At 39.7% G+C, this 14,487-nt stretch overlaps 1 protein-coding gene across 4 annotated transcripts in view; it reads right to left on the reverse strand.

Annotated features, from left to right (window-relative positions):
- ASB7 (ankyrin repeat and SOCS box containing 7) overlaps window positions 1–14,487 on the reverse strand; it is a 51,532-nt gene that overhangs the window by 7,849 nt on the left and 29,196 nt on the right. For all 4 annotated transcript variants that reach the window (XM_043921339.1, XM_043921340.1, XM_043921341.1 and 1 more), the window contains one exon: window positions 9,263–9,868. In XM_043921339.1, the coding sequence (XP_043777274.1) occupies window positions 9,263–9,868 (606 nt within the window). The remainder of the gene's footprint in view (window positions 1–9,262; window positions 9,869–14,487) is intronic.

Below are 14,487 nucleotides of genomic sequence, written 5' to 3' on the forward strand. Positions count from 1 at the left end.
AATATAGTGTAAATGTAACTTTTCTATGAACTGGGAAACCAAACAATTTGCCTGACTCCCTGTACTGCAGTGGTCTGGAAAAGAACCTGCAACATCTCCAAGGTACACCTGTACTTACTTTCTTGTCAACACATCACTCAAAAGTCCTTACTGAGCACCTACCATGTACTTAAAAATGCACTGTCCCAAAGATTAAAGGGACAAAGGAAAGGAGGAGACAGAGGAAAAGAAGGCAGAGAAAGAGAATAAAAGGGAACAACAACAAAAATCAATACACGTACACGCTGTTTACTAGGTGTCTCACTCCTGTGCTGTTAAACAGCAACTGCCGTGTTCAAGGGATCACAATAGGGGACACCCGAGGGAGACATCTCTCTCTCTCACACACATACACACACACACACACACACACACACACAAGAAGTATAATTTAAGGAACTATAAATGCTATGGGGGATGCAGAGACACTACAAACTATTATTCATACTAATGAATTACAATGGGATTACCTAACACTTCAAAGGGTTATTAGTCTTTCCACTTGGTAAAGAAGCCCATCATTAGTAATAATTGGGCTGGTATAAAATAGGAAATCAGCTTTTGAAGAGCCTGGTCTAGAACAAATTACAAAACCAGGGCTGCAGCATAATTTCAAAAATTAAACACCCTAAAGCATTAAATATCTCCTTTTGACATGACCACCTCTGCATTTGCCTTAAGCCAAAGAAAAGCACATACTGCTTTGTAACAAATAACAGAAATTCTTAGAAGGCTACACAAGAAACAGAAAGTAATACAAATATGATAGAAATGGTACAGAATAAGGTCATACTTTCCATATCAAAGACCTTAAAATGTAGTGTAATCTGACTTAGAACTGTGCACTGTATCATCCAAGCTACTGCTGCTGCTGCTAAGTCACTTCAGTCGTGTCCGACTCTGTGCAACCCCATAGACGGCAGCCCACCAGGCTCCCCGTCCCTGGGAATCTCCAGGCAAGAACACTGGAGGGGGTTGCCATTTCCTTCTCCAATGCAAGAAAGTGAAAAGTGAAACTGAAGTCACTCAGTCATGTCCGACTCTTGGCGATTCCATGGACTGCAGCCTACCAGGCTCCTCCGTCCATGCGATTTTCCAGGCAGGAGTACTGGAGTGGGGTGCCACTGCCTTCTCCAAGTCATCCAAGCTGACGCTGTGTAACTCTGGATTCCATCCAAGAGTGAAATCAAAGTAGCCTTTTACTTTTCAATACCATGATTCTTATTTTGAGGTGAGCTAGCAGCAGTAGCAGCACTACCTTTGTCCTATAAAATAAGATTTAACACATTTCATACTAAGCCAGTAAAGGGCGTTCAGGGACAAGAGCAAGAGAATAAAGCGTGCTCATGGAGGATCTTAAAAGGGAAACTAAGATAAGATGGAGGTACTGGGAGACCATTCCAGATGTTGACCCAAGATGAAAAGTGCTAAGTAAATAAGGTTAGCCTATTATAAACGCAGTGTACTATTTATTTCTAAAAGTAATTTTAATAATTGATACTAAATAACCTAGGAAGACTACAATGCAGAAGTGTAGCAAAATCCCCAACTAGAATAAAAATCAATAATCAAAAATAATCTTTGTTAAAATGTGTTACACAAATTATTTCTCCAAAGAGCTATACTAAGTATCACTACTTTGATAAGTCATACTAAAAAAACAAACAAAAGAAAAAGTCAAAGAAATTGGTAACAGAAGCATGTGAAAGGAACACAGGAGTAGTAAGGGCACCTGGGGCAGAGGAGCTGCTATGATCGCCTGCTTACACACCCGTTGCTGTACTGGACTTAGCCGAGAAAGTCACAGCCTAAATTTCACTTTCTTAAAATTACTTTTAAAAGTACTTGACAGATTGTCATTGCAAAACGATTAATCCAACTCATTCCCATTTACCTCATCTTTTTTCTCTCAGAAACAAGAACCCTTTATTTTTCAAATTCCTTCTGATCAGTGTAATCATTAAAGCATTTTTATTTAAATAAAAATATTTTAAAATTATAAAGTACTTAAATTATCAAATACAGTAAAATTATTTAAAATTTAAATAATTAATCCCTTTTATTAATTCCTTAAAACACACAAATCAAAATACAACCCAGCACTACCTTTTACATACCACTATAGCATATTGAGTGGTTGCTTCAAGCACTGGAACAGCAACTACTAGAAACACAGATTATTACATGGACTCTTCTGAATATTAAACACAAACCCAACTGGCATATTCTCTGCCTTAAGAATAATTTCTGCAAGAGCCTACCATGCTATGTAAAATAAATAAACAGATAGATAAATAAGGTGTTTAAAAACTAGTTAAGTGGTTAACTTACTCAAGGACTCCTTCACCTCTGACATGCTTCTGTGCACGGTGAATCACTGAGACGGCATCTACAATCCAGGGCACTAGTCTTCTAAATGGACAATGAATCTGTTTTACCCCCAGAGCACCTGACAGAACAATCACTGATCTCTCTCTACAGATCCTAAGTAATAAGTGTGCTGGCATTGACCAAGCAGTAATTTAAAACTTCCCATCTTATTCACAGATTGTAACTGCAAATGGAAATATGTTAGAAAATCATTAAATCCTAAAACAGTAGGTTAACAGTGTGTCCTTAAAATTTTGAATGTAGAAATTGAACATTGCTAGGTCTTAACTTTTTTAGTTTTAGGACCTCTTTGCACTCTTAAAGTTGGAGGACCTCAAAGAATTTTCGTTTATGTGCTGTTGTCGAGTTGCTAAGTTGTGTCTGGCTCTTCACAACTCCGTGGACTGTAGCCCACCAGGCAAGGACACTGGAGTGGGCTGCCATTTCCTTCTCCATTATGTGTGCTATATCTAACTATATTTACCAAATCTAGAAAATTTTAAAATACTGATTCCTTAAAATAAGAGTGATAAATTATCAGCTGAAATAAATTTTTATGGGGGAAAAAAAAAGCTGCTTTCCAAAACAAGAAAGATTTCATGAGAAGAGTGGTACTGTTTTACATCTTTGCAAATATCTCTTAGGTCTGGCTTCAGGGAAGACAGCTAGAATCAGAGATCTGCTTCTGCATACCATCTGCTGTTAAAGAATATGCTGTCTTGATTGAAGTAAATGAAGAAAATCCAGACTCACAATGGTAGTGGGAGGAGGAAGGGATACTTAATGGCCTTTACAGATAACCATGGATCTTTGATACTACACCAAAACTCAACAAGAGGTGCTTTTTAAAGGTTAGATGCAATATGGAATCTGACCCCAAATCAGTGAACTTTTTTATATCCTTTCATATTAAAATCCGATTGTGGAGAAGGAAATGGCAACCCACTCCAGAATTCTTGCCTGGAGAATCCCATGGTCCGAGTAGCCTGGAGGGCTACAGTCCATGGGGTCACACGAGTCAGAGTGACTTGGCGACTAAACCACCACCACCAAGGTACAACTCTCTGAGTTCACCTGTGAGCCTTTCCACGTGTACTTTTCTCAATAAACTTTTTACTTTGCTCTTTAAAAAAAAAAAAAAAAAAAAAAATAAAATCCGATTGGTCTATTTTGCCTTTGAAGGGATCTTTTACCCATGCACGATTGTGTAACATCATGCATTAGTCATCTGGAAAACACTGATTACCTGAGTTATGCAGATCTTTCCAATGGTGACCCAATTCATTGCATGATAGCAAAAAATTACTGTTGTTAATAGCTCTTCTGATTTTGAAAAGTTTTTACATATTGGTAAACTGTCAATGTCCTAGCGGCAAATATAAGCTTTTCAAAATTCTAACTTTCACTTGAAAGCTCAAAATTTGTTGCTCATCATAAATACTTTCAGTTGTTTTCCTTAAGGTGACAAGTGAGCTTTATTCATTTTCAAGAAAATGTTTACGAAATACCAAAGCCTAACCAGCTTGGCTGTCCATCTCGTATTTTAGGTAAATATGGTATTCCATCAAAAAAAAGTTGCTGGTTCAGATCAAACAAATCACAGATATACTTTCCCTTAATTCAATCACACTTTGTTACAGAGTAAGAACACTTTCAATTTCCATCCCACAGAATATTAAAAAAGGTACATACTCAAATGGATAAGAATTTAATAAAATTACATCAAAGACATTCCTAGATGGATCTGGAACACTCTACTCAGACTGCCTTCTGGTGAAGAACACCACTGCCAGCAGCCTCTGGGCCACGACTTTCATGCTTGCTCAGGTGCCTGCTGTTCCACCCATCACCGCTCACACGTCAGTGCAAAGTCAGTGCAGTCAAAGAGGCCCGTAATATCTTAGCACTGTTATGAAATTAGTTTTGATCTCATGTCTTGAGGACCCCCGAGAGTCCACACCGTTCTGTATGAATCCAAAAACAAAATAAAATAAAACCACAAGCAGCAGGATATCATTCCCTTTAAGAGTGGTTATTGGCAAGAATTTTTAAAAGGAGGGACCCCACAGACTCTTAATTCCCCTGATTTTCAGAGAAGGCCACAGCCCCGTGGGGTGGGTGGGAGGCTAGGCAGCCTGCCCAGGCGTATCAGGTAAGTCAGACGCTGGGGCAAGAGCCCACTGTCTGCTCTCCCCGCCACAGGACGCAGCTGACCTAACAGCAACCAGACACAGGCCCCGCTGAGAAACCGTCGGGGTGCCGTGAGGGAGACACGGGCCTCTGAACCCAAGAGCGCAAACGCTGCTCAGTCCTAGGGACCGAGGACAGGATGATTTTCACATTGTGGACGATTTTCACGATGTAACTGAAAAATGATAAAAACAATGAACAGACTTCTGGTTTCAGCTCCAACATAAAAGAGAACTTGAAGTAATCATAATCACTCCAGTTCCTACATGAAGAAAAAGCTGAACAAACTCAGAATCAAGGGTGTATCTAGGACCCATCAGTAAATGGATGTAGAGGGCAAACCTCCACCATAGAATCTGGAGAGAGAGACAGATCTGTAATCAGAGCTGAAATCGGTGCACTTGGGGCAGAAGCTACTGGAGCCACAAACTAGTAGGAACACTTAAATGGTCCTTTAGATAAGCAGCCAAGCACTGTGCGTGGCCCAGTCTGGGAGTGAGAGCCACAGTCTTAGGAACGACTCACGTGTTCTGAGCTGTCCTTTCAGGGACCCCTCAGGTTCTCAAGGGAGAGGCAAGGAAGACCCCTGGTGGCTCTGGCAGGAGGAGGGTGTGAGCACTGACCCGAGAGACACTCGGAAACTTCACAACAAAGGTCTGTGAGCCAAGGGAGAGACCTCACCAGAGTCCTAGCCTACCTGGAGAATAAACGTTTCTCTGACCCCTCCACCACAGTCCTCTCACCAAAGTGTGGGTATTTGGGGGCGGGGTACCGGGTAAGGCAGGAAACAGCGGAAAGGACAATACTTTCCTCATGGACTTTCTCTCTCTCTCCTAAAAGACGTTCATATTCTGAATACCTCCTTGACTAGGGAAATTTACATGGTAGGGCAGGGAGCTGACAAGGGGGAAAGAGCACCAGCTTATAATCCAGTTGCTCAGGGAGGTTTTCATTATTATTAAACCATTTCCTCAAGGGAAGCTTTCCTTATGAAATAATCTTTCTTGAAGTTTTGGTCTTGTACCTCTTTTAACATTTTCTTGTGCTTGCCATTTCTTGTGCATAAATGTTAATTTTTTTCTTTTGAATTGGATAAACATTCCGACAAACTCTGCTCTTCAGCTAGAGAATTTTTGCCCCTTCCTATATTGCCAGAATTTCCATGATCCTCTTAGCTCTATAATGGTGTTTTTGCAAACTACACATACAAATTACCCTAATTAACTGCACACACTGGCACAATCCTCAGAATGAGAGTTCTCAACAGGCCTCCGTAAGGGGTCTCCACCAGGACGCCTGCTGCTGCCTGTCACCAGCACGTCTTCCTGCCCCCGTCACACCTTCACTGACCTCAATCATGCGTCTTTAGTTTTATCTGCTCCATTGTCTCTGCTTTCTTTTTTTCTCCAAGTAAAAGAACCAAGACCCAAAACTAGCTTCTTTAAGGAGGAAACATCCTTCCCTCAGCAAGGTGATCCTCATTCTCTAGGTATGATCTTTGGCTCTTCTTGGTTGTATTCATTATTCCCAGGCACAAAAAAGCTGGTCCTTCAGTTGACTGGCTTTCTGGAGGAGGCCACACTGAGTTCTGGACATTCAAGAAGGCAGAGGTTTCTGGAAGTCTGTCTGTAGAGTAACAGCAGCTTTTTGTGGCTTCTCCTTCTACTGTGATCAACAAGGCGCCTGCACATACTACTTTGTAACTAAGCCACTTGATCTGCCCTGTTTTTATGGAGTGTGTATCAGAGGTTTTATGGCAACTTTTCTAAAAAGCCACAACAACTTTTAGGTTCTAAGATTACAACTGTTTTGAGCTCTTCCGACTTAAATAATGTGCTCTCTAGTCAAAGTGGAACAATGAAAACTAACATGGCCCTGAACAAAGACCACCAAGTGCCTTCGCTGTTCTTATACCTCAGGAGTCTCTCAGATCAGAGGCCGAGGACGCGGGGCTGAGGGAGCAGGGGCTCCGCAGCAGCACAGGCAGGAAGGAGCTCAGGGACTTAACCTGACGCTCCCTGAACCACCCAACCATCTTTCATTCTGGTTTTCAAGAGAGCCAGTACAGAGCTCCAGTGAGCCATCAGTTACAGTCAGTCCTTCCAGCACACTAGGAAAAAGAAAACCTCATAAACAATGCACAGGTGAAGCAGAAACACTTCATTTGCTCTTGGCAGAAGACACCACTGATGGCAAAGTCAAGATTAATGAATTATGTCACGGCATCTGAAGACAGAGGCTAAGTGCAGCCTTCCAAGGACAGGTGTTCCTTCGCTTCTGAAAAGCATGCCAAGTTTACTAAGCCACCATCCTCATGGTTGCAGTCAGCCAACCCACCTTTTCTGCGGACCTACTAGGTGCACGGCTTTGCTCCAGGTGCAGTGGAGAACTCAAACACAACGAGGCAGGCATGTCAATTTTTCTGTCCTCCCTAATTTTAAAGGTACGTGTGCATCTCTTTTTAACTCAACACTTGCTCTCCAGCAGCACTCCATGGTGGCGCTGAGCAGCTCCAAAGGGCCGGGGACAAAGGGCCGACTCCTCCCATCCCTCTGGTAGCCTGTCTTCACAGGCAGACCGCACCACAGTTTAGAAAGCTGAAAACAGGCAGGGCAGAATAAGAATCTAAGGGATTCGATCCACAGGTAGTAAGTCAGCCCCTGCTGTTCATCCACCTTCATTTAATACTTTATTTTCTTTAAAAAAACAAACAAACAAACACACACATAGCACTTATAATGTGCCAAGTATTGTTTTAAGTGCTTTATACATATTAACTCATTCAATCCTCACAACAGGCCTATAAGCCAGATATGATTACCCTAATTTTAAGATAAGGACACTGAGGCACAGAGCACTTAGCAAACCTACCCAAGGTCACAGGTAGTATGTGGTAGAGTTAGGGCTGGAGCTAAGTCTAGTCAGTTGAGTCCTAGTCTACGACATTAACCACTGATCAAAGTCTTTAACAGGCTGCGGCATTTACGTGTGTAACAAGCCTTCCTGAAGGCAGCCAGGTAATCTAGTATCAAAGTTAAAGCAACAAGAAGACACTCAGAATTTATGTATAAGATACACTGTGTAGGCTATACAACAGAATTCTAGCCTCAAGTCCAAGAGTAATTTTATCTTTCACAACACCAACAACCCCTATCAGTCTGTAACTGAAAACTACTAGAATATTTGCTGAAAGAATCAGCATTTGAACTTTTGCTGCAGTCTTTTCCTAAAATATGGCCTGGATCTGAAGTCAGCGGGGAGGAATCAGCACACACAACACCTCCTGTCTCTTGAGTACATCACTGTGTCTCAAAAGCTTTCTGCAAGGACTCACCTACCAAACAGCTCAAAATACCTCCCCCAAGGCAGGCATATCTGTGCTGAAGAAGTCGACAGCCACTTGGCACTTGCAGATATTTAAATAATTTATAAATACAATAAAAAACATTTCCTGTGTGGCACTTGCCACAAAATAAGAGCTCAATAGCCACATGGGGCTAGTGGCTACCAGAATGGACAGCACAGAGACCATTTCCATCATCACTGAACGTTCTATCGGACAGCGCGAGTTAGACCCTGAGTGTGATTTTTCTTTTGCTTGAGTCTGAATATACTTAGTGGTAATAATTTCATCCTGTCTTTCTTATTAATAAACAAAATCCAAATTATATCTCATTTCTTCATAAATTTTCTACTCCCAAATTCAGTTCCAAGGAGGACAGTGGATTATTTACAAGCAGGTCAAGTAAGCTCCTAATCCTCTATTACCTGGGACCTAGAATGTCTTTCTTCTTCTATAACAATGAATGAAACAAAAATCAGTTGAGGAAAGGGGAATGCATTAAAAATTATGGTAGACAAAATGCTTCGTTTATAGACAATAGCTTCATGTTGAATATGAAGCTCCCACAAGGAAGTCGGAGAGGAGAGGGTAGCTACTCCACACAAACCAATTCCTCCACCAGAAAGACACCACACACGTACCATTAACACGGGGGACCAGACACTTCGTGGCTTAAAAAAAAAGTGCCTACACAGAAACAGGCCAGTTACACTGTCCTGTGTGGGCCAGGGGCAGTGGCACCAGATTCTTTACTGGGAACAAACTTTACTTACAACAATTTCTAATTTCTAGCATCCTTAATCTGTACTCCTAGGATGCCTAACAAATAACACTGCTATTCCATTCCATGTGTGTTCACACTGTAAAGAAGCAGAAACGCAATGATAAAACACAAGCACAGCTTAGGAGTAAAGCATAAGTCTAAGACACTTCCATTGCTAAGGATGCTAAGATCCAAAATTCTCCTTCTAATTCCTCATTCTCAATTTCATGAAAGCCTGGAAAAACTATGTTTATGACTAGTAGGAAATGCCCTGTTCTAGCATTGATCTCTGTTAATTAAAAAAATTCTGCTCTTTGCATCCTTTTCGCCAATTTTTCTCTCACCTATCTATGCCTATTTACTTTTAGTAACACGATTATTTTTATGAAATCCCGTGATATAGAGCTTTCTTTTTCATTTCAGATGAGTGGAATGAGCAGCGCTAACAAGAATCATTAACATCTGGTCATTTTAAGTTGTAAAAACACCTTAAGCTCCTCAGAAGATGCAAAAAAATTTTTTTTAAATGTAATAAGAGCAATAATTAAATTACATACTTGTGACTTCTTGTAAGAAATCCAAACATGGTCGACTACTTCCAGAAATGCTTATTGAAACAGCCAGTGGGGTCTGTCCTTCATAGTTCCTTGTGTTCGTGTCCGCTCCATAATTATATAACATCCGTGCACAAAGCACATCGTCCCTAAGGGCAGACAAATGTAAAGGAGTCTGTCCATCTTCTAAGCGACCCAAGTTTGTGTCTGCTCCTCTCTGAAGGAACATTCGGCAATAAGAGTGATTGCTTTTGATCACAGCGTATCGCAACAGGAAACCGTTCTGAATGTCGATGTTGGCGTTGTGGTCCAGGAGGATTTTCACACAGCTTGACCGCTCTCGGATAATGGCGAGCTGAAGCGGCGTTGTACCTTTATCACTGAGCGGGTCAACCTCAGCCTTGAACTCCAGTAGGAGTCGGACAAATGAGTCCCTACCATAGTGAGCAGCCACATGAAGGGGAGTCCAGCCATCATTGCTTTTTGCATTAATAATGTCGCTCCTGTATTCAGATTCTAACATCAGGCGTGCAATCCGGGCCCGGCCATGCATGGCTGCATAATGAAGAGCAGTGAAGCCTCCGATTAAGTCCTTAACTGTGGGATCAGCTAGAGTTAAAACCAAAATGAAAACATTAGCAGACTCTGGGAGAGAAAGCAACAAACTCTGCCATGGCACAGCACATCTTAGCCAATTCTCACATGAAATGCAGAATGATTAAACACATAATGAGCATCAAGTCCTTCCTGCTTCCGCTTAATTGAAATAGTTTTAATGGAAAATAAATTTTAGTAGAAAGCCATCAAACCTGGATCAACAGGATGAGCATATGACTTACAAAGCATTTAAAAGATAAATACGGCAAACACAGAGCTCAGATCGCCACACCCCTTCTCTGTGCTAACTTAACCAGCTGCCCTTGGCTTCCCAACTCCCTCATCTCTGCACTGTTTCAGGTTTCTCTTCTGTTTTGAACTTTTTGTTTTATTTTCTCTTGTGCTGCTTCTTGGTCTTAAAAAGAAGCATGTGTAGCAACATCTGCTGCTCTAAATTACGGATGTACTGTGGTCTGGCAGACTGTGTTATTTTAGGGTGTATTAGGTAAAAAAAAAAAAAAAGTTTTTTGTGGTCTACAAAAATTCCAAAGTATGTAAGGTATATATGTTAAGTGATCTTGATAAATCATGTTTCTATAAGATAAAGGTCTATTCTGAATTCTTTGTTTTATAAGAACTCTGGAGTTTTACAAGAATTAGGCAGCACACATTGTGTGAAAAATTGGGAGAAACTTCAGCACTGTGTAAATATTATTTTCTAAAACAGTTCCAAACCTCTCTTCTAAATCAACAGATTTCTGGAAGAAAGAAGTAAAAGAGAAGACAGAAACTAAAATGACTTATCAGTTATGTGACTTCTCTAGCCAGAGACTTTTGTCCCCTGTCCCCAGTCCTTCCTGAAGCTAAGAGTCAGCTCTGCACCACTCGCATCCCACTGGCCTTCCTGGGCAGGGGACAGATGAGGCGAAAGAACCTTTATTCACTGCAGGCAGGTCACTTACTTCCCGGAGGCCGGCAAGTCCACGTGAAGATAACTGGTTGGACCTAACTACCTAATAAAATGCTTTCTTCTTATAAAAGTCACCCTTAATTCTTCGTTCATTCATGAAAGAGAAAAATTCACGAGTGTTTTTCAAACAAACAAAAAGCCTCCAGAGTTATGTGATTAAACACTCACGTATTGCTTAGTAAAAATATTTTTTTTAGTTCTATAACATTTTATGACAGTTTGGGCTCTTAGAAAAACCTATGAGGCAGAAAAGTATATGTAAAATAGTAATAATACTGTGGAAAATCAAATTTCAATTAAGAACTAGCTACAACAAAAGCTATAAAATGTTAACACTTCTGAGGTAAGTTATATCAGTTGAATTTCTAAAATTATTTCATATAAACTGATATTATACAATAGTAATAAGACTTTTCTGTGTTTAAAGAAAAAAAGGGTATCATATCTGCCCTGGTCTTCACTGAAAGAAAAATATAGTATCTATTCAAGTTGCGACTTAAAAAAATAAATAAATAAAAGCAAGAACATTTAAACAAAGCACACTGCTGCCATCTACTGGTAAGACGTGAACACGGGCTACTAATGTTTCCATTTTGACAGAAGATGCCCTCAAGTTTTTTTTCAGATACCTTACTTTTAGATCTAGAGTGACGACAGGCATGAAATCTAAAAGAACCTCTACTATTCAAACAAAACCATAAATCTTGCCAAGACAGTCATTTCTAATCTATATCCAACCAATCAACTGTTTCCAAACACTGTCTCTTATCTGTTAGTGAAATTCAAGTTCAATACTTTGACTTCTCCCACCTTTCATCTACCATGGGTGCCTTTAAAAATGCCAGCAAATAGTCTCATGTGTTACTTTACAGTAAAATTAAAATTACATTACATGAACCTGCACTTGCATCTTTGGTTTTTCACTTCAGGTTTTTTTTTTTTTTTGGTTCTACTTATAAATCAGTGCTATACTGAGCTAGGAAAAACAAATATTAACAAATACAGCAACGATCTGTTTATTCTAAGTAAAAAACATTAAAATGCATTATTTGAGTACATACTGGAAACAAAGCATAGAATGAAGACTGTAGGTTAACAACACATGAAATCTGTACAGTTACTTTTCTCAAGAAATTAACAAATGGAAAATATAAGACAAATAAAGATGAAAACAAAAAGTTATTATTAGCCAATGCAATAAGAAAAAATCTTAAATGTAGTAGCAGAAACAACAAAACACTTAGATAAAATTCTATAAGAAACAGGCAAGACTTTCTTTGACTTAACTGAATTCACTTCATCTGTGTCTGTTCAAATGTTCCTTCATCAGAAAAGCCTTCCCTGAACACCATCAACCTTATAACTTTACTTCAGGAAGCTTTCTCTCCCCAGGTGCACGTATTTAATACAAATTATAGAAGTCTCAAAACACCCATTTAAACTTACTGAAAAGTTTAGCAATATATATATATATATAAAAGCAGAGAAACATTCCCTACCAATATGACTTCTTTCCAATAGCTTTACCGTGGTACAATAAAATGGAGACATTTTAAGTATACAGGTTAACAAACTTATGAATCATATAGTCATGTAACTACCACCACAACCACAATAATTCCCATCCTCTTAAAAAGTTCCTTCCTGCCCCTTTAGAGACAATTCCCTGCCCAGACTCTAGGCCCCAGGCAACTACTAATGCTTTGTCTTTCTAGAATTTCATAGTTTAGGCTTTTGCATTTGACTTACTTCAGTTATTGTGATGTTTCTGAAATTCATCCCCATGTTGTTGTTGCTCATCAAAAGTTCATCCCTTTGTACTGCTGAACAGTATTTCATACTATGGATATACAGTTTATTTATACAGTCATTAGCAAATGGACAAATGGGTTATTCCTAGGCTATAATGAATAATACAAGTCTGTGGACTTATGTTTTCATTTCATTTGGGAAACGACCTAGGAGAGAACTGCAGGCTCACATGTTAAATATACATCTGCAGGATTCCACGGACAGAGCAGCCTGGCGGGCTATGGTCCATGGGGTCACACAGTCAGACACGACTGGGCAACTAACACTTTCACTTTTCAGTCACTCAATTGTGTCCAACTCTTTGAGACCCCACGACAGTAATGTAGCACGCCAGGCTCATCTGTTCATGGGACTTTCCCAGGAAGAATGCTGGAGTGGGTTGCCATTTCCTCCTCCAGGGGATCCTCCTGACTCAGGCACCGAACCTGCGTCTCCCACATCTGCACTGGCAGAAGGATCTTTTTTTTTTTTTTTTTTTTTTACCACTGAGCCCCTTAAGAATCCCTAAATATAAATTTAACCTAAAAAAGGTACCAAACTGCTTTTCTAAATGACTACACAATATCACAGTCCCTAGCAATGTATGAGAATTCCAAATGTTCTACATCTTCACTAATACTCAGCATTATTAGTAATGTTAACTTTACCAGTTCTGTTGAGTATAAGGTGGTAACTTGGTGGGATTTTAATATACATTTCCCCAATGACTAGTGATATTGGGCTTATTTATATACACTCTTTACGGGAAGTGTCTCTTGAAATCATCTACCCATTTTTATTATGTACTTTTACTCATAACTGAGTTTAAAACCCAACTGTGTATATATTCTGGATACAAGCCTTTTTGTCTTGTATTTTCTCCTAGTCTACTGCTCGCCTTTTCACTTTCTATAATGTGTCTTTGGAAGAGCAAAAATTTTAAATTTTGATGAAGTCTACTGTCATTTGTTCTCTTTGACGGTTTGTGCATTTTGTGTTCTGTTTAAGAAATCTTTGCCTAACACAAAATCACACAGATTTTCTGTTTTCTTCTAGAAGTTTCATAACTTTAACATTCATATTTAGAGCAATGATCCACTGCTAGCTGGTTTCAGTGTAGAGTGTAACATCAGATCAAGGTTCATTATTTTCCATATAAGTGTCTATCTGTTCAAGCACTATTTGTCTACACGAAGCAAGAACTTTCAGATGTACAAGTTGCATTTAGAAAAAGCAGAGGAACAAGACATCAAATTGCCAACATTTGCTGTATCAGAAAAAGCAAGGGAATTCCAGAAAAACATTGATCTACTTCCGCTTATTGACTACACTAAAGCCTCTGACTGTGTGGATCACAACAAACTGAGGAAAATACTTAAAATGGGAATACTAGACCATCTTACCTGTCTACTGAGAACCTATAACGCAGGTTAAGAAGCAACAGTTAGAACCAGTCATGGAACAACAGACTGGTTCAAAATTGGGAAAGGAATACGTCAAGGCTGTACACTGTGACTCTGCTTATTTAACTTCCATATAGAATATATCACGCAAAATGCCAGGCTGGATGAATCACAAGCTGGAATCAAGATGCTGGGAGAATTATCAACAGCCTCAGATACGCAGATAATACCACTCTAATGGCAGAAAGTGAAGAGGAAGTAGTGAACTAAAGAGCCTCTTCATGAGGGTGAAAGAGAGTGAAAAAGCTGGCTTAAAACTCAAAACTGAAAAAACAAAGATCATGGCATCTGGTCCCATCACTTTATGGCAAATAGAAGGACAAAAAGTGGACACAGTGACAGATTTTATTTTCTTGGGCTAAAAAATCACTGTGGACAGTGACTGCAGCCATGAATTTAAAACATGC

This window comes from Cervus elaphus, chromosome 13, assembly GCF_910594005.1.
Source record: "Cervus elaphus chromosome 13, mCerEla1.1, whole genome shotgun sequence".
Classification (NCBI taxonomy): Eukaryota; Metazoa; Chordata; class Mammalia; order Artiodactyla; family Cervidae; genus Cervus; species Cervus elaphus.